The sequence below is a fragment of the Nannobrachium achirus genome (genome assembly GCF_963921795.1).
Source record: "Nannobrachium achirus genome assembly, chromosome: 6".
Lineage (NCBI taxonomy): Eukaryota > Metazoa > Chordata > Actinopteri > Myctophiformes > Myctophidae > Nannobrachium > Nannobrachium achirus.
The window spans coordinates 10,654,304-10,682,231 of NC_137815.1; the positions used below are offsets into that span (position 1 = coordinate 10,654,304).

General features: G+C 43.8%; 1 protein-coding gene across 1 annotated transcript in view; it reads right to left on the reverse strand.

The window, feature by feature from the left end:
* Positions 1 to 7,021: 7,021 nt before the first annotated feature.
* Positions 7,022 to 27,928, reverse strand: part of LOC308286810 (tyrosine-protein kinase HCK-like) — a gene marked incomplete at both ends in the record, with an annotated part of 115,363 nt that continues 94,456 nt past the window's right edge. The window contains one exon of the mRNA XM_080727934.1: positions 7,022 to 7,152. Coding sequence (XP_080584060.1) covers positions 7,022 to 7,152 — 131 coding nt within the window. The remainder of the gene's footprint in view (positions 7,153 to 27,928) is intronic.

The following is a 27,928-nucleotide window of genomic DNA, read 5'->3' on the forward strand; positions in this document are numbered from 1 at the left end:
GTTTGTCGTACAGATGCGTGGATGGTTTCATATGACTTGATTAAGAGTCCTTGACCTTAATTGGGGCCTATTTCGCCAAACAGGAAGTGCCCCTCACCAAACAGGAAGTGACCCTTTACCTCGTGAACCGTTTGTCGTACAGACGCGTGGATGGCATCAAATGACTTGATTAAGAGTCCTTAACCTTAATTGGGGCCTATTTTGCCAAACAGGAAGTGCCCCTCTCCAAACAGGAAGTGACCCTTGATCTCGTGAACCGTTTGTCTTACATACGCGCGGGTTGCATCAAATGACAAGATTAAGAGTCCTTAACCTTAATTGGGGCCTATTTCGCCAAACAGGAAGTGTCCCTCACCAAACAGGAAGTGACCCTTGATCTCGTGAACCGTTTGTCATACAGACGTGCGGGTTGCGTCAAATGACAAGATTAAGAGTCCTTAACCTTAATTGGGGCCTATTTCACCAAACAGGAAGTGCCCCTCACCAAACAGGAAGTGACCCTTGATCTTGTGAACCGTTTGTCATACAGACGCGCGGGTTGCGTCAAATGACAAGATTAAGAGTCCTTAACCTTAATTGGGGCCTATTTCGCCAAACAGGAAGTGCCCCTCACCAAACAGGAAGTGACCCTTTATCTCGTGAACCGTTTGTCGTGCAGACGCGTGGGTGGCGTCAAATGACTTGATTAAGAGTCCTTAACCTTAATTGGGGCCTATTTCGCCAAACAGGAAGTGCCCCTCACCAAACAGGAAGTGACCCTATATCTTGTGATTTTTTTGTCGTAATGGCTTGATTAAGAGTCCTTAACCTTAATTGGGGCCTATTTCGCCAAACAGGAAGTGCCCCTCACCAAACAGGAAGTGACCCTATATCTCATGAACCGTTTGTCGTACAGACTCGTGGGTGGCGTCAAATGGCTTGATTAACTCATCTGGTGCCGATCCCGAACTAGTTCGGCTTTATTTCAATCCAATACAATTTTTTTTTATTAATTCACTTACCCCGAGCTGCTTGTAGAGTCGTGGGTGGTCCTGGCTCGCTAGCCGCTAGCCAGCTAGCCGTTCTACTCTGTCCGACGATATATTCCATTAAAAATGGTTTAAAATACATTTTTGAGCTCCCCAATGTTCACCCGATGTTCGGCGCCGCTTCCGATGAGTACACGAGTGTGCCGATCCCGAAGTAGTTCGGCTTTATTTAATTAAATGAATAAAATGATAAGAGGCCTTCTGAAGCCTGGCCTGATTTTTGTAGCTACTAGCCGAAAGCTAACAACGTCCCGGCCGGCCGTAATTTGTGAACGCAATCGCCAATCTCCGCCTAATCCAATGAAAGACCGCATCTTTAAAGGCTTATATCTCTTTTTTGTGTTTTAGGAAAGCGGCGCGAGGTTTATTTACGGCGAAATCGCCCAAAAATGATCTTTTAGATGACAAAATGGGAATAGCCATTCTGTTAGCATCTTCATCCGGGACATTTCCATGCCGTGCATGAACGTGAGCACGTGAGGTCCTGGAAGCTGAAGTCCTGGAAGCTAAAGCGCTCGCCTATGAGAGATGCGCTGGCATTCTTTGGCCCCTAGAGGGCGCTGGCACTCAAAGAGTTAAGAGTCCTTAACCTTAATTGGGGCCTATTTCGCCAAACAGGAATTGCCCCTCGCCAAACAGGAAGTGACCCTTTATCTCATGAACCGTTTGTCTTACAGACTTGTGGGTGGCGTCAAATGGCTTGATTAAGAGTCCTTAACCTTAATTGGGGCCTATTTCGCCAAACAGGAAGTGCCCCTCGCCAAACAGGAAGTGACCCTTTATCTCATGAACCGTTTGTCTTACAGACTTGTGGGTGGCGTCAAATGGCTTGATTAAGAGTCCTTAACCTTAATTTGGGTCTATTTTGCCAAACAGGAAGTGCCCCCCAAACAGGAAGTGACCCTATATCTCACGAACCGTTTGTCGCAGACACGTGGGTGGCGTCAAATGGCTTGATTAAGAGTCCTTAACCTTAATTGGTGCTTCCTTCGCCAAACAGGAAGTTCCCTTCACCAAACAGGAAGTGCCTCTATATATCATGAACCGTTTGTCGTACAGACACGTGGGTGGCCTCATATGACTTGATTAAGAGTCCTTTACCTTAATTGGTGCTTCCTTCGCCAAACAGGAAGTGCCCTTTGCCAAAAAGGAAGTGCCTCTATATCTCATGAACCGTTTGTCGTACAGTCGATAATGTTAAAGCAAAAGAATGCTAATGTTAAAAAATCTAAAGCTAATCTACCGCTAATGCTAACACCAAAAAAATCTAACGCTAATGCTAACACCAACCGTTACAGAAGGTTGCACACACTTAGCGAGCTGCAGGCACACTTAAAATTTCGTAGAAATTTTCTTTTCTAGTTAATAATAATGATCCCACAAATTTGGAGCCGTAATAACTGCCGCACGATTTACGCCACCGGCGCAATATATATATCAAAACGTGCGGCTCGGCCGGGAATGGTGTGCTATTACTTTTCTTTCCGATCCGCGTTACCATTGCGATGTAATTTGCAAAAAACGACGCCCAAAAACCCCATTGACTTAGAATGGGGGAAATTTCGGCACGTAATAACTGCTGCACGATTTACGCCACCCCCGCAATATATAGATCAAAATGTGCGGCTCGGCCGGGAATGGTTTGCTATTACTTTTCTTTCCGATCCACGTTACCATGGCAACGTAATACGTAAAAAACTACGCTAAAAAACCCTCATTGACTTTGAATGGGGGACTCTGAAAAAAAAACCTGAAACTTTGACGCCACATAACTCTGCCATACTTTTGCCTAGCAACGTGATTTAAACTTTAAAATGCACACACAACTTTGGTCTTTTTCCGGCCAATAGGGATGAGCTGTAATTGATTAAGCCCCGCCCCCTCTGTATGCCTATTGGCTGGGCTTTAAACAGCCACTTTTCCAGTTCACAGCATGGTACCGTCTTGAAACTTGGTGTCTGGACTTAAACGGCCAATAGGGACTTATTACTTAAGCCCCGCCCCTCTTAAACCCCGCCCCTATCTTCCTATTGGCTTAGCTTTAAACAGCTATATCTCCAGTTTGCAGCATGGTAACGTCTCGAAACTTCTATGTGTACTTACATGGCAAATAGGAATTATCTGTAATTGCTTAAGCCCCACCCCCTCTGCCTTCCTATTGGCTGGGCTTTAAACAGCCATGTCTCCACTTCCCAACATGTTACTGGTCTCAAACTCAGTGGGTGGTCCCACAGTCCCAACGGCTAACCGCTAACAAATGCCTAATGTTTAAAATGATAAAGGGAAAATTCAATGATAATGCTAAAAATGCTAAAGCTAATAAAAATGTTTCTAATGATAAAAATGCTAATGTAAAAAATTCTAATTATGTTAATGTTAATGCAAAAACGCTAATGCTAACACCAACTGCTATACAAGGTTGCACACACTTAGCGAGCTGCAGGCACACTTAAAATTTCTTAGAAATTTTCTTTTCTAGTTCTTGGCAACGAGCCCGTTAAACCCCATATGGGTAACTGGAGAACCTCAGGGCTCTGTACTACAGTACGTTTTACATCACGTTGTGAGCTTGTAGATCCACTATTTTCAGCTAAAGTCTTCCCTGAAATATGGGTGATGGTGTTTAAAGGGGAGTACCACTAATTCAACTTTGAACTATGTCATTAATATACCGTAGAGTTGGAAATAAGAAAAAAGATCCCCCCCTTCTGTGTTGCCTAGAACTGGAGGATTGATTGTGGGGTCATGTGATCAGTGACATCATGAAGATGTACCCTGCAAGCCTAAGAGTACCTCTTCATGATGTCACTGGTCACATGGGAGACTGGGAGAAAGAGTCACAAACCTTTTAAACCTTTAAAAAATACTTCTTCAGTGCGGACTTGAATAGCAGCACAGGGATTTAAAAATTCTGCTAAAAGCAACAGTAAAGAAATAGGTCTTGAGCTGTGCTTTAAAGCTATCCACAGAGGCTGCCTGTCATATGGTGACTTTCACACCAAAGAGACTACTAGTCCAGCAGCAAGCCCTCAAAAAAGGCCTTCTTTTTTAGATACCCCCACCGAGATTGAACTAAGCGCAACCATGTTTTTTTCTTATCTTTGGGGTCTCCCATTAATGAAACGGATTGTTGCGAAATTATATTTTGGGGGAAAATTTGTTTTTAGTTTTTTGGTTATTCTTTACACCTACACCAATCTCTTAAAAAGGCAAATCTGAATAGGGCAAAGGAAGCAAAAAAGCTATAAATGATATAAATGTATGTTTCTGCTTCTGCTTGTGACAAAACTATTCCATTTTCTATTGTTTCCCCAAATGCTCAAATCATGTCTCCTTTTCCACTTTGCTTGTCTTGTCGTATGGGCCATGTGTAATGTCAACTCAACCATCGCGCATAAACCTCAGTTGAGAGGCATATTTCTGCTGGCATGTGACTTGTTGGTAGGATATTATATTTTGTTTCATCTACACCACACGTACATTCTCAATTTTCGACTTTTTCTATGTAGCTGTAGCTTTACCAGCTACGTCAATTTAACACTGAAACCTTTTTCTATGTAGCTGTAGCTTTACCAGCTGTGTCAATTTAACACTGAAAAAGCTACTCATTCTATGTAGGTATAGCTTTACCAGCTACGTTTCTCCAGGGGTAGAAATGTAGCTTGATAAAGCTACTGCCATGGTGAGCTACTTGTAGCTTTACACGCTACGCTTTCAAAGTAGCTTCCCCAACACTGTGCACAGGTGATAAAAGACCCCTATTGTCTATGTGTGCAAATATACCTGGCAATAACATTAAAGAACAACTTTAGTTTTTTACAACAAGGGTTCATATTTTAGATTGTAATTAAAGAATATAAAAGATGGGTGTTAAAATTATTTCATTTACTTCTTTCTATTGTTTTAGAGATTTTTATTTCAGTGGTTGGGGGCATGTGTACAACTGGCTAAATATGTCATTTTACACAGAATAAGCCCATTCCCAAGATACAACGCAACCTTGGTTGGATGTGACTTATGGGGGCTAGAAGTGTTACTGTAAATAGCAATAAAGAAACTGCTGGCTTATTGTGTCTAAAAATACATATTTAGCCACTTGTACGCATGCCCCCATGCGTACGCATGCCCCACATTTTAGCACGGTAAACACGATAAAACAATAGAACAATAGAACGAAGCAAATAAAAACATTTTAACACTCACTTTTCCTTTTCTCTAATTACTGTACAATCTAAAATATGAACCCTTGTTGTAAAAAAAACAAAGTTGTCCTTTAATATGTTTCTAATATCCATATTTATTTCACTTTCATTTTAATGTCTACCGTGGCTTTTGGGAACACCCCACACAGCGTTTAGTCGCTTGATTCAATTGTTTAGATATTTGATATTCATTTTATCAGACATGAGACTTTTTAAATTCCTTTAAAAAATGTTTAATGATTTTGGGGAAAAATAATAAAAGAATGTCATTCTGTATCACATGCCTACATATTTACATCGATAATTATTTCTGGCAATGTAAAACGTTTGACGATTTTTCGATTTTTTTTTGGCATGAATCAGGGCTATTGAACACCCTTTACATCTGATTGTTGTTAAAATAATATTGAACCAATGAAAAGTAGTAAAAAGTGCTTGGAACAAAACCTCTTTCACACTTTCTGCCAAAACAGCTAACTCCACCTGATTGGCCCTCTCTTTTTTTCATTGCGACCGTCAGGTCGCAGTTACTACCAAAACCTCGACAGGCTATCTGTCAGTTTGTCCGTCAGTCTGTCCGTCAGTCCGTCCGTCAGTCTGTCAGTCTGTCCGTCACGTCACACTTTTCCCCAACTCATATCTCCGCCACCGTTGCCCCAATCCATGCCAAACTTTGCACACACACTCCTTGCCTGCCAATCCACAACTTCCACCCCAACTTCCACCAGGGACCCCCGGAGCTCCAGGGACCCCCAGGGACCCCCTGTCGCCGCCGCCAAAAAGTGCTAAAATGACCAATGACCACCCCAACGGGGCTGTTCACGGGGAATTCCCAGGGACCACCGACTCCTGGTGCTCCAGAATGGATGCAAAAGTGGTCGCACCCCTAGCGGAGGACCCCCGCCACTGCAGCGCACATAAAATGCCGTAACTCGGGCTAGGAGCGACCGGAAGAGCCGGGGCCGGTGCCCACGCACCCGCCTCGGCGGCGCTAAGAGAGCCGTCAACATGAATCTGTCCCATATAGCGCCACCATCAGCCCCATTTTCAAACACATTTTTGTACACTGCTCCTACAGATTTTGCCCTAAAACCACGCAAATCGGTACACAGTATGTCTACACTCATGTCATCAACATGGATCTGTCCCATATAGCGCCACCATCAGGCCCATTTTTTCAAACACATTTTTGGACACTGCTCCTACAGATTTTGCCCTAAAATCACGCAAATCGGTACACAGTATGTCTACACTCATCTCATCAACATTGATCTCTCCCATATAGCGCCACCATCAGGCCGACTTTTTCAAACACAAGTCAAAACCTCCCAACTCCACTTGTGCTCATTTTCCTCAAGGAAGGAAGGAACAACGATATAGCAGATAAACACAAATAAAGACCACAGTTTAAATGTACAGTATGAATACAAAATATATATCCACGAGTTTCCATCGCCCCATAGTGCATTAGGCAGACGCTTCCGGCGCCGCAGCCGAGTGTGATTTACAAGCTCACAACAGGCTGCATCTGCGACGCAACGTGAGCTTGTATGTTTGCTGTTAAACCGTGGTCCAAATAATCTCCAGTCGCCTCCAGCAAACTCCCGCGGAAAGAGGTGGATAAAAAAAAAAAGAAATAGCAACATGTATCACACACATTTTTTTGTGATGGCACTTTACATATTAATTATCTTCACAAAAGATGTGACGTGTTTAGCTCTAGCATGTTGGTTTGTTCTATAATCCTTTATGTTTTAAACATGGAAAACTAAATTGAAATCTGTGTCACACTCACTTGTCTAAGATTTTGAGTTTGTCTCCCTTCTTGAAACTCAGGTCGTCACTGTCCTGGGCCTCACAGTCGTACAGAGCGATGGCATGTTCTACAGGGAGGGATGAAGAGATGCATGCGATGGCATGTTCTACAGGGAGGGATGAAGAGATGCATTAAAGACAGGACTCAAACGTCTCACATTAAACACTGTTTGTTCAACAAGCTTGTGTATAATACAGTTTATAAACAGTAGCAGTAAGGTGGGCTAAAGGAGTTTAACCCTTGGATGCATGACCAACCAATACCTACACTCTTCCATGAGTGGGGTCAAAAATTACCCCAATTAAAATCAATGTATTTTTGCAATAAACGACTTGCTCTCACACGTAACTCTGCCATACTTTTGCCTAGCAACGTGATTTCAACTTTAAAACACTCACACGACTTGGGCCTTTTTTCTGCCAATAGGGACAAGCTGTAATTGTTGAAGCCCCGCCCCCTCTGTCTACTAAACGCATGCAGCAGCTGTCACACTTTGCTCTCACACTTTTCTCTCACACGTAACTCTGACATACTTTTGCGTAGCAACGTGATTTCAACTTTAAAACGCTCACACGACTTGGCACTTTTTCCGGCCCCTGTCTTCCTATTGGCTGGGCTTTAAACAGCCATAACTCCAGTTCGCAGCATGGTACCGTCTTGAAACTTGGTGTCTGGACTTAATCCACCATAGGGATGAGCTGCAATTGTTGAAGCCCCGCCCCCTCTTGCCTCCTATTGGCTTGGCTATAAACAGCCATAACTCCATTTTGCAGCATGGTACCGTTTCGTAACTTGGTGTCTGGACTTAGACAGCCAATATGGACGAGCTGTAATTGTTGAAGCCCCACCCCCTCTGACAAGTCTGTTGTTTCCACCCGCCCTGACGGTCACTTCTCGCCCTTAGGGTGTCTTACTGGCAATAGTAGTAATAGTAGTAATAGTAGTAGTAGTAATAGTAATAGTAGTATTTGGACACAGCTCCTACAATTTTTACCCTAAAATCACGCAAATCGGTACACACTATGTCTACACTCATCTCATCAACATGTGACCTGACGGTCGCTTACCTCCCGATTAGGGAGTCTTACTGGTAATAGTAGTAATAGTAGTAATAGTAATAGTAATAGTAGTGATATCAGTAATAATAGTTGCAACCGTAGGTCGCAAGTTTAGTATGTGAACGGTCACAGCTTGTAGGTAGGTATGTATGTATGTATGTATACGTACTGTATGTCTCTCTGTCACGCCTGACACTGTGGTTCAATGGGTTTGTTGCTCTGACATCATGCTCTGATGTCAATGTGATGTCAGGGGAACCACTCTAACAGAATGTGTTTGCCGCTCTGGCTTCACTGTGATGTCACACTAAACGTTTTTATGCCCATACATGGAGATCCCTGTCTGTAGAACCTGCCACACAGATATGGGATGTCTTGGCCTTATGTCTTGGCCATATATGGATTCTGTTAGTGTTGTATGTGGACGATGTGGTCTCCATATATGGGTATTCCCATATGAAGTCCTGTTAGATATGGGCTTAATATTAATGACTTCAGGGAACTCCATGTATGGGCATAAAAGGGATTCTGTTAGTTTGACATCATAGTGAAGCCAGAGCGTGAGGTCAGAGCAGCAAACCCATTCTGTTAGAGTGGTTCCCCCGACATCACAGTGACATCAGAGCTTGATGTCAGAGCGACAAACCCATAGACCCACAGTGTCAGGTGTGACAGAGATACATACATACATATGGACAAGCTTTGACCGTTCACATACTTGCAATCTACGGTCGCAACTATTATTACTACTATTACTACTACTATTACACTATTACTACTTTTATTACTACTATTAATACTATTACCAGTAAGCGACCGTCAGGGCGGGTGGAAACAACAGACTTGTAAGAGGGGGCGGGGCTTCAACAATTACAGCTCGTCCATATTGGCCATCTAAGTCCAGACACCAATTTTCGAGACTGTATACAATGCTGCAAACTGGAGTTATGGATGTTTAAAGCCCAGCCAATAGGAGGGAAGAGGGGGCGTGGCTTCAACAATTGCAACTCATCCCTATGGCGTTCTAAGTCCAGACACCAAATTTTGAGACGGTACCATGCTGCGAACTGGAGTTATGGAGTTTAAAGCCCAGCCAATAGGAAGACAGGGGGGCGGGGCTTCAACAATTACAGCTCGTCCCTATTGGCCGGAAAAAGTGCCAAGTCGTGTGAGCGTTTTAAAGTTGAAATCACGTTGCTACGCAAAAGTATGCCAGAGTTACGTGTGAGAGCAAAGTGTGACAGCAAAGTGTGACACCTGCTGCACGCGTTTAGTAGACAGAGGGGGCGGGGCTTCAACAATTCCAGCTCGTCCCTATTGGCGGAAAAAAGGCCAAAGTCGCGTGAGTGTTTTAAAGTTGAAATCACGTTGCTAGGCAAAAGTATGTCAGAGTTATGTGTGAGAGCGAAGTAGTTTATTGCAAAAATGCATTGATTTTAATTGGGGTCATTTTTGACCCCACTCATGGAAGAGTGGGGTAGTGATACAAAAACTGCAATTTCTTAAAATTAATGAAAGGAATGATAAAAATGCAAATGGCCTCATGTCACAAACATGTTTTATGAGGAATACCTGGAATATGAAAATATTTAAACTTTTAATTTTAAAGATATTGAAGAATAACAACCCCTGGGGTCATTTTTGACCCCACTCATGCATCCTAGGGTTAAGAGTTCTTCTAGTTTTCTCCAGTCTTTAACAAGTATCAGCTTTAACTGATTGCTGTATAAACACACTTGTCTATCATGTCTCCTGATAAAATGTGTATCTCGACCTGACAACCTTCCGTTTAATAATAATAATAATAATAATAAAAAGGGTAATAATCAAAGTCGTGTACACTGTAGGGAGCTACAATGGAAAAAACTATGGCTCGTGTACCAACCGGTGACTTTGTACACGACTTCGTACATTTCCCATAGATTCTATGGGACTTGAACACTTGCTCCTGCCCTTCGTGTACACGGTCTGTGCCGTCTATAGTTTCTCAATGGGGGGCAGCAGAGAGCCATATGTACACAGGCCCTAGTTGGTGTTCACGACCAGTAGTTTTACATGAACCCTCAGAGGGACACTGTGGGCTTATCAAGTGGTCCGTGGTGGTTCTCAAAGTGAGGTCGGGGGACCCTCAGAGGGACACTGTGGGCTTATCAAGTGATCCATGGTCGGTTCTCAAAGTGAGGTCGGGGGACCCTCAGAGGGACACTGTGGGCTTATCAAGTGGTCCGTGGTGGTTCTCAAAGTGAGGTCGGGGGACCCTCAGAGGGACACTGTGGGCTTATCAAGTGGTCCATGGTCGGTTCTCAAAGTGAGGTCGGGGGACCCTCAGAGGGACACTGTGGGCTTATCAAGTGGTCCGTGGTGGTTCTCAAAGTGAGGTCGGGGGACCCTCAGAGGGACACTGTGGGCTTATCAAGTGGTCCATGGTCGGTTCTCAAACTGAGGTCGGGGGACCCTCAGAGGGACACTGTGGGCTTATCAAGTGGTCCATGGCCGGTTCTCAAAGTGAGGTCGGGGGGCCCACAGTGTCCCTCTGAGGGGACACGGCACAGACCGTGTACACGAAGGGCAGGAGCAAGTGTTCAAGTCCCATAGAATCAATGGGAAATGTACACAGGCGTGTACAAAGTCACCAGTAGTTTTACATGAACCCTCAGAGGGACACTGTGGGCTTATCAAGTGGTCCATGGTCGGTTCTCAAAGTGAGGTCGGGGACCCTCAGAGGGACACTGTGGGCTTATCAAGTGGTCCATGGTCGGTTCTCAAAGTGAGGTCGGGGGACCCTCAGAGGGACACTGTGGGCTTATCAAGTGGTCCATGGTCGGTCCTCAAAGTGAGGTCGGGGGACCCTCAGAGGGACACTGTGGGCTTATCAAGTGGTCCATGGTCGGTTCTCAAAGTGAGGTCGGGGGACCCTCAGAGGGACACTGTGGGCTTATCAAGTGGTCCATGGTCGGTCCTCAAAGTGAGGTCGGGGGATCCTCAGAGGGACACTGTGGGCTTATCAAGTGGTCCATGGTCGGTTCTCAAAGTGAGGTCGGGGACCCTCAGAGGGACACTGTGGGCTTATCAAGTGGTCCATGGTCGGTTCTCAAAGTGAGGTCGGGGGACCCTCAGAGGGACACTGTGGGCTAATCAAGTGGTCCATGGTCGGTTCTCAAAGTGAGGTCGGAGACCCTCAGAGGGACACTGTGGGCTTATCAAGTGGTCCATGGTCGGTCCTCAAAGTGAGGTCGGGGGACCCTCAGAGGGACACTGTGGGCTTATCAAGTGGTCCATGGTCGGTTCTCAAAGTGAGGTCGGGGACCCTCAGAGGGACACTGTGGGCTTATCAAGTGGTCCATGGTCGGTTCTCAAAGTGAGGTCGGGGGACCCTCAGAGGGACACTGTGGGCTTATCAAGTGGTCCGTGGTGGTTCTCAAAGTGAGGTCGGGGGACCCTCAGAGGGACACTGTGGGCTTATCAAGTGGTCCATGGCCGGTTCTCAAAGTGAGGTCGGGGGGCCCACAGTGTCCCTCTGAGGGGACACGGCACAGACCGTGTACACGAAGGGCAGGAGCAAGTGTTCAAGTCCCATAGAATCTATGGGAAATGTACACAGGCGTGTACAAAGTCACCAGTAGTTTTACATGAACCCTCAGAGGGACACTGTGGGCTTATCAAGTGTTCCATGGTCGGTTCTCAAAGTGAGGTCGGGGACCCTCAGAGGGACACTGTGGGCTTATCAAGTGGTCCATGGTCGGTTCTCAAAGTGAGGTCGGGGGACCCTCAGAGGGACACTGTGGGCTTATCAAGTGGTCCATGGTCGGTTCTCAAAGTGAGGTCGAGGGACCCTCAGAGGGACACCGTGGGCTTATCAAGAGGTCCATGGTCGGTTCTCAAAGTGAGGTCGGGGGACCCTCAGAGGGACACTGTGGGCTTATCAAGTGGTCCATGGTCGGTTCTCAAAGTGAGGTACATCCTCAAAGTCCCTCCTTCCCAAACAAAGACGAACCAACCAAGGGTGCACAAGGCAGCGGTGTGCGATGGACTAGAAATATCCATTTAAAACTATTGGTCATGTACACACAAACTAAGGCTCCTGTACACAGTGTTTGGTCTCAATTGTGTGAGCAGCTAAAGGGCAGACAATGGCCTAGAACAACCTAATGGTGCCTATTAAGACTCTAGTACACCCTTTGGCCTCGACAAGCCTGATCATCCTACTATAGCTAGTACCCCCCTCACCAACTTTGTGCTCCCACTTGATAAGCCCAGTGTCCCTCTGAGGGTCCCCCGACCTCACTTTGAGAACCGACCATGGACCACTTGATAAGCCCACGGTGTCCCTCTGAGGGTCCCTCGACCTCACTTTGAGAACCGACCATGGACCACTTGATAAGCCCACAGTGTCCCTCTGAGGGTCCCCCGACCTCACTTTGAGAACCGACCATGGACCACTTGATAAGCCCACAGTGTCCCTCTGAGGGTCCCCCGACCTCACTTTGAGAACCGACCATGGACCACTTGATAAGCCCACAGTGTCCCTCTGAGGGTCCCCGACCTCACTTTGAGAACCGACCATGGACCACTTGATAAGCCCACAGTGTCCCTCTGAGGGTTCATGTAAAACTACTGGTGACTTTGTACACGCCTGTGTACATTTCCCATAGATTCTATGGGACTTGAACACTTGCTCCTGCCCTTTGTGTACACGGTCTGTGCCGTGTCCCCTCAGAGGGACACTGTGGGCCCCCCGACCTCACTTTGAGAACCGGCCATGGACCACTTGATAAGCCCACAGTGTCCCTCTGAGTGTCCCCCGACCTCACTTTGAGAACCGACCATGGACCACTTGATAAGCCCAAAGTGTCCCTCTGAGGGTCCCCGACCTCACTTTGAGAACCGACCATGGACCACTTGATAAGCCCAAAGTGTCCCTCTGAGGGTCCCCGACCTCACTTTGAGAACCGACCATGGAACACTTGATAAGCCCACAGTGTCCCTCTGAGGGTCCCCCGACCTCACTTTGAGAACCGACCATGGACCACTTGATAAGCCCACAGTGTCCCTCTGAGGGTTCATGTAAAACTACTGGTGACTTTGTACACGCCTGTGTACATTTCCCATAGATTCTATGGGACTTGAACACTTGCTCCTGCCCTTCGTGTACACGGTCTGTGCCGTGTCCCCTCAGAGGGACACTGTGGGCCCCCCGACCTCACTTTGAGAACCGGCCATGGACCACTTGATAAGCCCACAGTGTCCCTCTGAGGGTTCATGTAAAACTTAAAACTATTGCCCGTGTACACAGTGGTTAATCGCATGTGCAAGGATCTACAGAGCTGGCTGGAGCATGGAGCAGCCTGGTGGAGTCTGGTGCAGTCCTGTCTACCCTGGTCTGGCATATTCAAGCCAGATCTGGACAGTAATGGCCTGGTGGAGTCATCTAACTACCCCCTTTCCCCGGTCTATACTCCTACTCGGCAGGACTGGGCTGGACTTAGGTTTGCTGGACTCTATTGGGCTCTGGTAGGCTGTATTGGGCTCTGGTGGGCCGTGTTGTGCTGTGCTGGGCTCTGTTGGGCTACACGAGGCAGTACAGTACTAAAGCCTAGACATGTTCATGTAAAACTATTGCCCGTGTACACAAAGTCATGTAAAACTATTGCCTGTGTACACAGTGGCTTTTTCCTTGACCTTTCGAGTTAGGAGTGTCGTAGAGACACGAGACCGGGTTTGTTGGATTCAGCGTCAAAAAGTAAGTCAGAATAAGTGTCTTTTATCCGAAAGAATGTGTAATCGTGTTGGTGGCGTGCAAATTTCGTGTCTTTTTCGCAATCATAAAGGGTTAAAATTGTCGGAGAGACACGAAACCCATTCCATCGGATCAGGCATCCTTCAAATATGAAAAGTGTTTCCTTCGTAAAACAAACAGATTTTTTTAGATTTTTTTTATTGATTTTAAGGACAAAAATCCGGGTTTCGGTGTCTTTTTCGCAATCGTAAAGGGTTCAAAGTGTCGGAGAGACACGAAACCCATTCCATCAGATCGGGCATGCTTCAAATATGAAACGTGTGTCCTGCCTGAAACAAAACATATTTTTTTGATTTTTGTATTCATTTTAAGGACAAAGGGCCTGTTTTGACGCCTAAAACAACCCTTTTCCTTGACCTTTCGAGTTAGGAGTGCCGTGTACACAGGATCTACAGAGCTGGCTGGAGCATGGAGCAGCCTGGTGGAGTCTGGTGCAGTCCTGTCTACCCTGGTCTGCCATTACAGTCACTGTAATGGCCTGGTGGAGTCATCTAACTACCCCCCTTCCCTGGTCTATACTCCTATTGGGCAGGACTGGGCTGGACTTAGGTTTGCTGGAGTCTATTGGGCTCTGGTAGGCTGTATTGGGCTCTGGTGGGCCGTGTTGTGCTGTGATGGGCTCTGTTGGGCTACACGAGACAGTACATGTTCATGTAAAACTATTGGCTGTGTACACAAAGTCATGTAAAACTATTGCCCGTATACACAGGGGTTAATTATTATAATTGAATTTAAGGACACAACTGTTCAAGTGTGGAGAGCTACAGAGCTGGCGAGAGCCTAGTGCAGTGTTCCAGACGGATCCAGCCTCATATACTCCCCTTATAAGTCAGTGGTTCAACTATGGGACCCCTAGAGGGGTCTCCATACTCCCCTTATAAGTCAGTGGTTCAACTATGGGACCCCTAGAGGGGTCTCCAAATGATCTTGGGTGGTCCCAAATGTTTAGCTTAATGTGAAACATTGTTTTTCCACTCAACAGTGTACAGAGGCTATCTGCACATTTCTAAAGACACAATTTAAAGTTGTACCATGTAACTTTTTTTATAAAACAAATCTTAAAATTGTCCTAACTCTTAAATCGCTAAAGTTTTAGAACACCCAGTCCGTTATTTTCAGCTTCTGAAGCCTTCTCTTTATATGTTTTCTATGATCCTGACCGGGGTCCGGTTTTCGCGCAAAAATTACGTCATCATACACTACCGGCCAATCACAGCGAGGGTTATACACTGCCGGCCAATCACAGCGCATCTTGAAGTGGGGTCGCTAGCTATCACAATAGGGCGGCCATATTTGTAGGCGCCCGTGTGTCTCTATCTATACTCGGGTGAAACACTCCGTTTCTCCGGAATGCCTGAACGCACAGGAACCAGGGACCCCTCTAAAGATAGATCTCGGCGAGGTGGAGGCAGACGCGGGGGTGACACGGGGGTGTGAGGCCCGGTCCGCGGCGAAAAACGGCCGAAAGACGCGGACGCTACTGACCACTAGTTGAGCAACTTACACAGTATAGCTTTAAGGACTTTTTAATACTTTTAAAATGATAAATTAAATATTAGGGGCAGAAATTGTGAAAATATCAGATCTACATGCTCACGCCGCCCTGCGTTGTGAGGTGTTGTGAGCATGTAGATCTGCTATTTTCACAAGGCTGTGTTTTACAAAATGTAACACCTCAACTCTTTGTCCAAACAGTGAGGCATTGTGAGCTTGAAGATTAGCTATTTTCGCCATCTGTTGGAACCAAGTCAAATAAATGCAAGGCCTACAATTCTCTGTCTGTCTGTCTGTCTGTCTGTCTGTCTATCTATCTGGCAATATCCTCAGGGTGTCCAGTCAAAACGCCACAAAACTGACATTCAAGGAGTAGTTCACCCCCAAAATGACTTATTTTTTCAATGTATTACTCACGCCATGGAGACTTGAGTTCAATAGAAAAAAAGTCACTTTGGGGTGAACTACTCCTTTAATGAAATGTTTTTCTTCTCTTCACCCACACCAAATGATCACCACTCTGTTTTGTTACACACGTGTGGTTCTAAAGATGAAAGAAAAATGCAGGGCATTCACAATCCGGCTAATTAAACAACAAACAAATTGGAATTATCAGAAATATGTTAGTCGCACGCATACTGTACCAACAAAACACAGTAAGTCCAAATGGAAAACAAATACACTTGCACTGATATGAAACATATTCTCTCCCAGTGAACTTGACTGACCAGTGAACAAAGACAGACTGGTGCCACTCATCAAGCAGAAGCCACTGATCAAAAGAAGGCACTAATTGACCACACCTGGCTTGGTGGCCTGAGTGGTGTAGTATAGTGTGTTGACAGCAAGGCTTATGCAGGCCAACCTAACTCTGTCCCTGGCATGTGCGAGGTGCTTGTAGATCTGTGAGGCGCTTGTAGATCTGCTGTATTGGGTTTTTTAACTAGTTTGAAGTGTTGGTGCCGTGCTGTGACAGCTTGAAGCAGGGATGGCTCCCCACAAACCCAATTGTGATGAAAAATATTCATGAAATAAATAAATGAAATATATATATATATATATATATATATATATATATGTATATGTATATGTATATATATATATATGTGTGTGTGTGTGTGTGTGTGTGTGTGTGTGTGTGTGTGTGTGTGTGTGAAAGACAACTGACTTTTATGTAAACCATACTATATGGACAGTTTGTTCTGCATGTCACTATGCTGGAAAGTGTCCTAATCGGGAGATAAGCCCTAGGGGTCCCTGGAGCTCCAGGGGTCCCTTGTGGGGTGGAGGTTGTGGATTGGCAGGCAAGGAGTGTGTGTGCAAAGTTTGGCATTGAGTAATATGCTGGCTGTGTACACATGTTCACAGCGGCGTCAGTTCAGGAAAGGCTAAGGTATGGCAACATGACTGGTGTCTTGCAAGACACCAGCCATACCTTAGCAACAGGCACGATGAAAAGTACATTTAATTATTTCCCCCCTGTAGCCAAGGTATGGCAGCTGCCATAGGTTGCCATACCCAATTGACGCCCCTGCATGTTCACCTCCAGTAGGTTGGGAAAGTAGCCTGCCACCCTGTGGAAATAAGCTTGAACTGCAAGATAGGACCCTAAACAAATAAAATGGAATAAAAAAGCATCCGTAAGACGGATGGGCGAACAAGTGGTGTCCATACGTAGATGGGGTCCCAGAGGACATGTAGAGCCCACCCCCTTATTTTTCACGCCCCCAGGGAACACACAGTGGGGTTTGGAAATTTGTCGTGTACACCAGCCCTAGGACCTCGGCTTCGTGAACCGATTTATCGATAGGGGTAATAATAATAACTAGAAAAGAAAATTTCTAAGAAATTTTAAGTGTGCCTGCAGCTCGCTAAGTCTGTGCAACCTTGTGTAGTGGTTGGTGTTAGCATTAGCGTTACATTTTTTAACATTAGCATCTTTTGCATAAGCTTTATCATTATCGTTTTTCATATGACACCACCCACATGTCTGTACGACAAACGGTTCACGAGATAAAGGCTCACTTCCTGTTTGGTGAGGGGCACTTCCTGTTTGGCAAAATAGGCCCCAATTAAGGTTAAGGACTCTTAATCAAGTCATTTGACGCCACCCACGCGTCTGTACAACAAACGGTTCACGAGATAAAGGGTCACTTCCTGTTTGGTAAGGGGCACTTCCTGTTTGGCAAAATAGGCCACAAATCAGGTTAAGGACTCTTAATCAAGTCATATGGCGCCACCCACACGTCTGTACGACAAACGGTTCACGAGATATAGGGTCACTTCCTGTTTGGTGAGGGGCACTTCCTGTTTGGCGAAATAGACCCCAATTAAGGTTAAGGACTCTTAATCAAGTAATTTGACGCCACCCACACGTCTGTACGACAAACGGTTCACAAGATATAAAGTCACTTCCTGTTTGGTGAGGGTCACTTCCTGTTTGGCGAAATAGGCCCAAATTAAGGTTAAGGACTCTTAATCAAGTCATTTAACGCCACCCACGCGTCTGTACGACAAACGGTTCACGAGATCAAGAGTCACTTCCTGTTTGGTGAGGGGCACTTCCTGTTTGGTGAAATAGGCCCCAATTAAGGTTAAGGACTCTTAATCAAGTCATTTGACGCAACCCACGCGTCTGTACGACAAACGGTTCACAAGATCAAGGGTCACTTCCTGTTTGGTGAGGGGCACTTCCTTTTTGGTGAAATAGGCCCCAATTAAGTTTAAGGACTCTTAATCAAGTAATTTGACGCCTCCCACGCGTCTGTACGACAAACGGTTCATGAGATGTAGAGGCACTTCCTGTTTGGCAAAGGGCACTTCCTGTTACAGAGGGGGCGGGGCTTAATCAATTACAGCTCATCCCTATTGCCTGTAAAAAGACCAAAGTTGTGTGTGCATTTTAAAGTTTAAGTGACGTTGCTAGGCAAAAGTATGTCAGAGTAATGTGGGGCCAAAGTTTCTGGTTTTTTTTCAGAGTCCCCCATTCAAAGTCAATGGGGGTTTTAGCGCGTCGTTTTATACGAATTATGTTGCCATGGTAATGCGGATCGGAAAGAAATGTAATAGCACACCATTCCCGGCCGAGCCGCACATTTTTATGTATATGTGTCCCAGCACCCCCAGCAGCCAGTCATTGCAATTTTTTTCATTTTCATTTTTTCATTTCATTTGAAAGCTGGGGATCATAGCTACAAAATGATATATTGGTTGTGGAGATTGACCCAACAGTTTTGAAGATATGGCTTATAGAATGATGCCATGCTGAAATAGGACTTTTGAGATATTCAAGTTTTAAATAAATTTCTAACCTGCAATGACCTGACTCCGCCACATGGGGAGCAATCTTCAATTCAATCTTCAATTCAAAGAAGCTTTATTGGCATGAGAACACAAACGTTTACACAGTGGTGGAAAAAGTACCAACATTTTATAATTAAGTAAAAGTATCAATTCTGCAATGTAGAATCACTCTGTTACAAGTAAAAGTCCAGAATTAAAAATGTACTTGAGTAAAAGTACAAAAGTATTGGTATCCAAATGTACTTAAAGTACCAAAAGTAAAAGTACAAAATGTTTGAAAATAGCAGATCTACAAGCTCACAACGCGTCGCACCGCAATGCGTTGTGGGCTTGTAGATCGGCTATTTTCAAATAGCCTTGGTATAACATAGGGCTAAAGTGGTTTATGTATGTTTTAAAATGTAGTTATTGCTCTCTAAAAAGATAATGCCACAACAGCATCTCAAGCATTATTGGGCTAAATGTAAAGACGCTACGCTGCGCCAACCGTGAATTCAACACAATCTGCTGTTACGCAGTTTAACCAATTTGCTACGTACGTCTACACAAACGGTCAGATTACAAAGATAAATTGCTTAGTGAAGGCTCACAGATGTCACCATAGGATACGCTCCAGCAGAATGTCCCGTAATGATCGTATTATTTAATGAGGAGCATTTTAATCCGATCGGTCGTCGTTTCCTTAAAAAGGTATTAATGTATCTAAGTGCAGTACACCTCGCAACCGATGGGGTCGCATGGCTGAAAAACAACAGAAAATGGCATCTGATCGGATTAAAATGCAGTTTATTAAACAATACGAAAGATACGGGTAATTCTGCTTGAGCGTACCATACTGTGACATCTGTGAGACTTCAGTAAGCACGTTATCTTTGAAATATGAAGGTTTTTGTAGACGTACGTAGCAAATAGGATTAACTGCTCAACATGAGGGTGAAGCATAGGGGTTGAAGTGAATGTATTACGTGCGCAACAGGGCTAACTGTGCTAAATGTAGCATAATCAGTGTTTGTGTAACTTCAGTCAGAAGAATTATCTGACCTGATAATAAAACACAATCTACAGGCTTAACCGCCTCGCGTTGTGAGCTTGTAGAAGAGAGCAACAATAGAGTTGGGTCACGTTTTATTTGTTTATAGCCTGCAGCTAGCGCTGCAGCTAGCGCTAGCTAGCGTTAGCCGTTAGCCACTCATAGCCAGTCAACCAGAATAGTCTACTCTAAAGTCAACTTTCCGACGGCGAGTGAACGATTGCATTCCATCCATGTTTTCTTGGCTGTCAATTTATTGTCCAAAAAAACAAACGCCCTGAACGTTAGAATTAGATAGTTTAGGACGACACTGATCTATTCAATGCTAAGCTAACTCAGTGACAAAGGAAGCTTCCGCACCGGAGCATACGTCACAGACGTCTCCAGGCCGCTCCAGGATCATTTCACCAGCGTAGAAGAAGAAACAGCGGAAGTCAAGAACGGCGGAAGAATAATAAATAATAATACACAAAATCATACATTACGTGGTTAATAATTGTTCATTTGGAACACACGTGGCATTAAATTAATGGGATAAATACTGTGCGTTGCATCGCTAAGTAATGGAGTCCCGATATTACCGCATTTGGCTACAAACGGCTAACAAAGGCTGGCTAGTTAGCATTTTAGCTAATATAAACTGGGAGGACTAACAGAATTATGTACCGATCTCTCACATTAATTAAAAAAAGTCTTATTTACATGCAGAGTTAAGCTCTGGCGTTTAAGTGAAATGTAGCCTAGATATTATGAGATGCTGTTGTGGCATTATCTTTTTAGAGAGCAAAAAAAAAATCATTTTGGCTACAGGGAATAATGACAGTCCCCGAGATGACTGGCTGCTGGGGGTGCTGGGACACATATATTGCAGGGGTGGCATAAATCGTGTGGCAGTTATTACGTGCCGAAATTTCCCCCATTCTAAGTCAATGGGGTTTTTGGGCGTAGTTTTTTGCGAATTACGTCGCAATGGTAACGTGGATCGGAAAGAAAAGTAATAGCACCCCATTCCCGGCCGAGCCGCACGTTTTGATGTATATATTGCGGCGGTGGCGTGAATTGTGCGGCAGTTATTACGTGCCGAAATTTGTGGCACCGTCATTATTATTATTATTAAGTATGGCGGATTACAATAAGTGTTTTGCCATTGCATTGCATGGTAGGCACACTTAATAATGAATATAGCTGCAATCAGCAATAAAGTGGCCAAGCCAGAAAAAGTAGAAAAAAGCAGTTAACTCTTTGCGTGCCAGCGCCCTCTAGGGGCCAAAGAATGCCAGCGCATCTCTCATAGGCGAGCGCTTTAGCTTCCAGGACTTCAGCTTCCAGGACCTGACGTGCTCACGTTCATGCACGGCATGGAAATGTCCCGGATGAAGATGCTAACAGAATGGCTATTCCCATTTTGTCATCTAAAAGATCATTTTTGGGCGATTTCGCCGTAAATAAACCTCGCGCCGCTTTCCTAAAACACAAAAAAGAGATATAAGCCTTTAAAGATGCGGTCTTTCATTGGATTAGGCGGAGATTGGCGATTGCGTTCGCAAATTACGGCCGGCTGGGACGTTGTTAGCTTTCGGCTAATAGCTACAAAAATCAAGCCAGGCTTCAGAAGGCCTCTTATCATTTTATTCATGTAATTAAATAAAGCCGGACTACTTCGGGATCGGCACACTCGTGTACTCATCGGAAGCGGCGCCGAACATCGGGTGAACATTGGGGAGCTCAAAAATGTATTTTAAACCATTTTTAATGGAATATATCGTCGGACAGAGTAGAACGGCTAGCTGGCTAGCGGCTAGCGAGCCAGGACCACCCACGACTCTACAAGCAGCTCGGGGTAAGTGAATTAATAAAAAAAAGATTGTATTGGATTGAAATAAAGCCGAACTAGTTCGGGATCGGCACCAGATGAGTTAAAGAAGCTATAGTCAACTTTTTCTTGAAAAACAGAGGCTAAAATAAAAAACTAGAAAAGAAAATTTCTAAGAAATTTTAAGTGTGCCTGCAGCTCGCTAAGTGTGTGCAACCTTGTATAGCAGTTAGTGTTAGCATTAGCATCCTTGTATAGCAGTTGGTGTTAGCATTAGCATTTTGCATTAAAATTAACATCATTATTCAAATTATTTACATCAGCATTTTTATCATTAGCTTTAAATTTTTATTAGCATTAGCATTAGCATTTGTTAGCATTAGCATAAGCATTTGTTAGCAGTAGCATTTGTTACCATTAGCATGTGTTAGCATTAGCATTTGTTAGCATTAGCATTTTTTTTAGCATTAGCATATGTTAGCATTAGCATTTTTTAGCATTAGCATGTGTTAGCATTAGCATTTGTTAGCATTAGCATGTGTTAGCATTAGCATTTGTGTTAACATTAGCATATGTTAGCATTAGCATTAGCATGTGTTAGCATTAGCATTTATTAGCATTAGCATTTTTGTTAGCATTAGCGTTTGTTAGCATTAGCATGTGTTAGCATTAGCATTTGTTAGCATTAGCATTAGCATTTTTAGCATTAGCATTTGTTAGCATTAGCATGTGTTAGCATTAGCATTTTTAGCATTAGCATTTTTAGCATTAGCATGTGTTAGCATTAGCATGTGTTAGCATTAGCATTTGACACCACCCACAAGTCTGTACGACAAACGGTTCATGAGATAAAGGGTCACTTCCTGTTTGGTGAGGGGCACTTCCTGTTTGGCGAAATAGGCCCCAATTAAGGTTAAGAACTCTTAATCAAGTCATATGACGCCATCCGCGCGTCTGTACGACAAACGGTTCATGAGAAAAAGGGTCACTTCCTGTTTGGCGAATGGCACTTCCTGTTTGGCGCAGGAAGCACCACTTAAGCTTAAGGACTCTTAATCAAGTCATATGACGCAGTCCGTGCGTCTGTACGACAAACGGTTCATGAGATGTAGAGGCACTTCCTGTTTGGCGAAGGGCACTTCCTGTTACAGAGGGGGCGGGGCTTAATCAATTACAGCTCATCCCTATTGGTCGGAAAAAGACCAAAGTTGTGTGTGCATTTTAAAGTTTAAGTGACGTTGCTAGGCAAAAGTATGTCAGAGTAATGTGGGGCCAAAGTTTCTGAGTCCCCCATTCAAAGTCAATGGGGGGTTTTGAGCTTAGTTTTTTACGAAATACGTTGCCATGGTAACGCGGATCGGAAAGAAAAGTAATAGCACACCATTCCCGGCCGAGCCGCACATTTTTATGTATATATTGCGGGGGTGGCGTAAATCGTGCGGCAGTTATTACGTGCCGAAGTTTCCCCATTCTAAGTCAATGGGGTTTTTTGGCGTCGTTTTTTGCGAATTACGTCGCAATGGTAACGCGGATCGGAAAGAAAAGTAATAGCACCCCATTCCCGGCCGAGCCGCACGTTTTGATGTATATATTGCGGCGGTGGCGTAAATCGTGCGGCACTTATTACGTGCCGAAATTTTGTGGCGACATCACTTACTTACTTACTTACTTAAGTATGGCGGATTACAATAAGTGTTTTGCCATTGCATTGCATGGCAGGCACACTTAATAATGTTTCGAAAATGTTTTATAATAAAATAAGCTTCATATATGTGTTTCTATTAAAAAATGACCACAACAATCGTAAACTAGAAAAGAAAATTTCTACGAAATTTTAAGTGTGCCTGCAGCTCGCTAAGTCTGTGCAACCTTGTGTAGCGGTTGGTGTTAGTGTTTCGTTTTGAGAGGGTCGTTCCCCCTGAAAAACACGTTTTGTCATGAAACGGTTACGTTTTGCGAGTTTGTGGTGCCCCCTATGGGTCGAAGTGGAAATGCTTTTGGGTATATGTTCAGTATAGCGCCCCCCACTTGTGGTTAAAATTTGGTGTTGACTGGATGTTTCGTTTGTGATTTATGGCTACTTCTTACAAAACGGGCTCCTCCCGCTAACTTTGGAACCCTGTTACGGAAGAACGGTATGGACTATCAAAATATCGTTTAAATATGTTTATCGCATGAGTCCATAGATCGTCTGTATCGATTTTTGTGACATTTGGAGAAAATATGTAGGAAAAGGAGCAAAAAGTGTGTTTTGAAGAAAATTCAAAATGGCGGAAAATCTATCCTGACGCAAATGGGCGTGGCCTATATGAGGAGATGCGTCATGACCCAAGGAATCCAGGGAAAACTGAATTTTAATTTTCCGACCCACGGTTCAAGAGTTACAGGCCGAAAGGTAAAGTGGACTGTTATAGCGCCACCATGAGGCCAACTGACGAAATATTTTTTTATTTAATCCTTGATATCATTATAAATCTCCTCTCCAAGTTTTGAAACTGTAGCCCCTATGGTTTGCGAGAAAAAAAAATATTGAATGTGAGTTTTTGCGATTCCCATTATAAGTCAATGGGTAAAATTAATTCACTAATAAATTAATATCAATTAAACGATACAACTTTTCTCTTAGAAAAGTAATAGCCCCCCATTCCCGGCCGAGGCGCACGTTTTGATGTATATATTGCGGCGGTGGTGTAAATCGTGCGGCACTTATTACGTGCCGAAATTTTGTCGGAATATATAAGTATGGCGGATTACAATAAGTGTTTTGCCATTGCATGGCAGGCACACTTAAATGATGATAAAATAATCATTTTGGCCGTTGTAGGGCGGCCTTTGTTTACATCCCTTATCAATCCATAGAAGAGGAATGTAAGTCAGTCTGACAATGGCCAAAATTATTATTAAGTGTGCCTGCCATGCAACGCAATGGCAAAACACTTATTGTAATCCGCCATACTTAATTAAGTGTGCCTGCCATGCAATTGCAAAACACTTATTGTAATCCGCCATACTTGATTAATTAATGATCCCACAAATTTGGTGCGCTAATAACTGCCGCACAATTTACGCCACCGCCGCAATATATACATCAAAACGTGCGGCTCGGCCGGGAATGGTGTGCTATTACTTTTCTAAGAGAAAAGTTGTATCGTTTAATTTATATTAATTTATTAGTGAATTAATTTTACTCATTGACTTATAATGGGAATCGCAAAAACTCACATTAAATATTGTTTTTCTCGCAAACCATAGGGGCTACAGTTTCAAAACTTGGAGAGGAGATTTATAATGATATCAAGGATTAAATAAAAAATAATTTCGTCAGTTGGCCTCATGGTGGCGCTATAACAGTCCACTTTACTTTTCGGCCTGTAACTCTTGAACCGTGGGTCGGAAAATTAAAATTCCTTTTTCCCTGGATTCCTTGGGTCATGACGCATCTCCTCATACAGGCCACGCCCATTTGCGTCAGGATAGATTTTCCGCCATTTTGAATTTTCTTCAAAACACACTTTTTGCTCCTTTTCCTACATATTTTCTCCAAATGTCACACAAATCGATACACACGATCTATGGACTCATGCGATAAACATATTTAAACGATATTTTGATAGTCCATACCGTTCTTCCGTAACAGGGTTCCAAAGTTAGCGGGAGGAGCCCGTTTTGTAAGAAGTAGCCATAAATCACAAACGAAACATCCAGTCAACACCACATTTTAACCACAAGTGGGGGGCGCTATACTGAACATATACCCAAAAGCATTTCCACTTCGACCCATAGGGGGCACCACAAACGCGCAAAACGTAACCGTTTCATGCCAAAACGTGTTTTTCAGGGGGAACGACCCTCTCAAAAGGAAACACAAACGATCTCGGGAGCGACGGGACAACGTAATCGCCTTGCGGAACTTGTGGGAGGAGCCTATTTCTTAAAAACAAGAAACCATATTGCTAATGCTAACACATGCTAATGCTAACAAATGCTAATGCTAACAAAGATGCTAATGTTAACACATACAAGGTTTCACACACTTAGCGAGCTGCAGGCACACGAAATGTTCTTTTCTAGTTAAGTGTGCCTGCCATGCAATGGCAAAACACTTATTGTAATCCGCCATACTTATTAAGTGTGCCTGCCATGCAATGGCAAAACACTTATTGTAATCCGCCATACTTATATAATAATAATAATCACTTCACAAAATTTCGGCACGTAATAACTGCCGCACAATTTACGCCACCGCCGCAATATATACATCAAAACGTGCGGCTCGGCTGGGAATGGGGTGCTATTACTTTTCTAAGAGAAAAGTTGTATCGTTTAATTGATATTAATTTATTAGTGAATTAATTTACCCATTGACTTATAATGGGAATCGCAAAAACTCACATTCAATATTTTTTTTCTCGCAAACCATAGGGGCTACAGTTTCAAAACTTGGAGAGGAGATTTATAATGATATCAAAGATTAAATAAAAAAATATTTCGTCAGTTGGCCTCATGGTGGCGCTATAACAGTCCACTTTACCTTTCGGCCTGTAACTCTTGAACCGTGGGTCAGAAAATTAAAATTCCTTTTTCCCTGGATTCCTTGGGTCATGACGCATCTCCTCATATAGGCCACGCCCATTTACGTCAGGATAGATTTTCTGCCATTTTGAATTTTCTTCAAAATACACTTTTTGCTCCTTTTCCTACATATTTTCTCCAAATGTCACAAAAATCGATACACACGATCTATGGACTCATGCGATAAACATATTTAAACGATATTTTGATAGTCCATACCGTTCTTCCGTAACAGAGTTCCAAAGTTAGCGGGAGGAGCCTGTTTTGTAAGAAGTAGCCATAAATCACAAACGAAACATCCAGTCAACACCAAATTTTAACCACAAGTGGGGGGCACTATACTGAACATATACCCAAAAGCATTTCCACTTTGACCCATAGGGGGCACCACAAACGCGCAAAACGTAACCGTTTCATGCCAAAACGTGTTTTTCAGGGGGAACGACCCTCTCAAAACGAAACACTAACACCAACCGCTACACAAGGTTGCACAGACTTAGCGAGCTGCAGGCACACTTAAAATTTCTTAGAAATTTTCTTTTCTAGTATAATAATAATAATCACTTCACAAAATTTCGGCACGTAATAACTGCCGCACAATTTACGCCACCGCCGCAATATATACATCAAAACTTGCGGCTCGGCCGGGAATGGGGTGCTATTACTTTTCTAAGAGAAAAGTTGTATCGTTTAATTGATATTAATTTATTAGTGAATTAATTTTACCCATTGACTTATAATGGGAATCGCAAAAACTCACATTCAATATTTTTTTTCTCGCAAACCATAGGGGCTACAGTTTCAAAACTTGGAGAGGAGATTTATAATGATATCAAGGATTAAATAAAAAATTATTTCGTCAGTTGGCCTCATAGTGGCGTTATAACAGTCCACTTTACCTTTCGGCCTGTAACTCTTGAACCGTGGGTCGGAAAATTAAAATTCCTTTTTCCCTGGATTCCTTGGGTCATGACACATCTCCTCATATAGGCCACGCCCATTTGCGTCAGGATAGATTTTCCGCCATTTTGAATTTTCTTCAAAACACACTTTTTGCTCTTTTTCCTACATATTTTCTCCAAATGTCACAAAAAGCAATACACACGATCTATGGACTCATGCGATAAACATATTTAAACGATATTTTGATAGTCCATACCGTTCTTCCGTAACAGGGTTCCAAAGTTAGCGGGAGGAGCCCGTTTTGTAAGAAGTAGCCATAAATCACAAACGAAACATCCAGTCAACACCAAATTTTAACCACAAGTGGGGGGCGCTATATTGAACATATATCCAAAAGCATTTCCACTTCGACCCATAGGGGGCACCACAAACGCGCAAAACTTAACCGTTTCATGCCAAAACGTGTTTTTCAGGGGGAACAACCCTCTCAAAACGAAACACTAACACCAACCGCTACACAAGGTTGCACAGACTTAGCGAGCTGCAGGCACACTTAAAATTTCTTAGAAATTTTCTTTTCTAGTTAATTAGTTAGTTAGTTAGTTTCGCCACAAATTTCGGCACGTAATAAGTGCCACACGATTTACACCACCGCCGCAATATATACATCAAAACGTGCGTCTCGGCCGGGAATGGGGTGCTATTACTTTTCTTTCCGATCCGCGTTACCATTGCGACGTAATTCGCAAAAAACGACGCCAAAGAACCCCATTGACTTAGAATGGGGGAAATTTCTGCACGTAATAACTGCCGCACGATTTACGCCACCCCCGCAATATATACATCAAAATGTGCGGCTCGGCCGGGAATGGTGTGCTATTACTTTTCTTTCCGATCCGCCTAACCATGGCA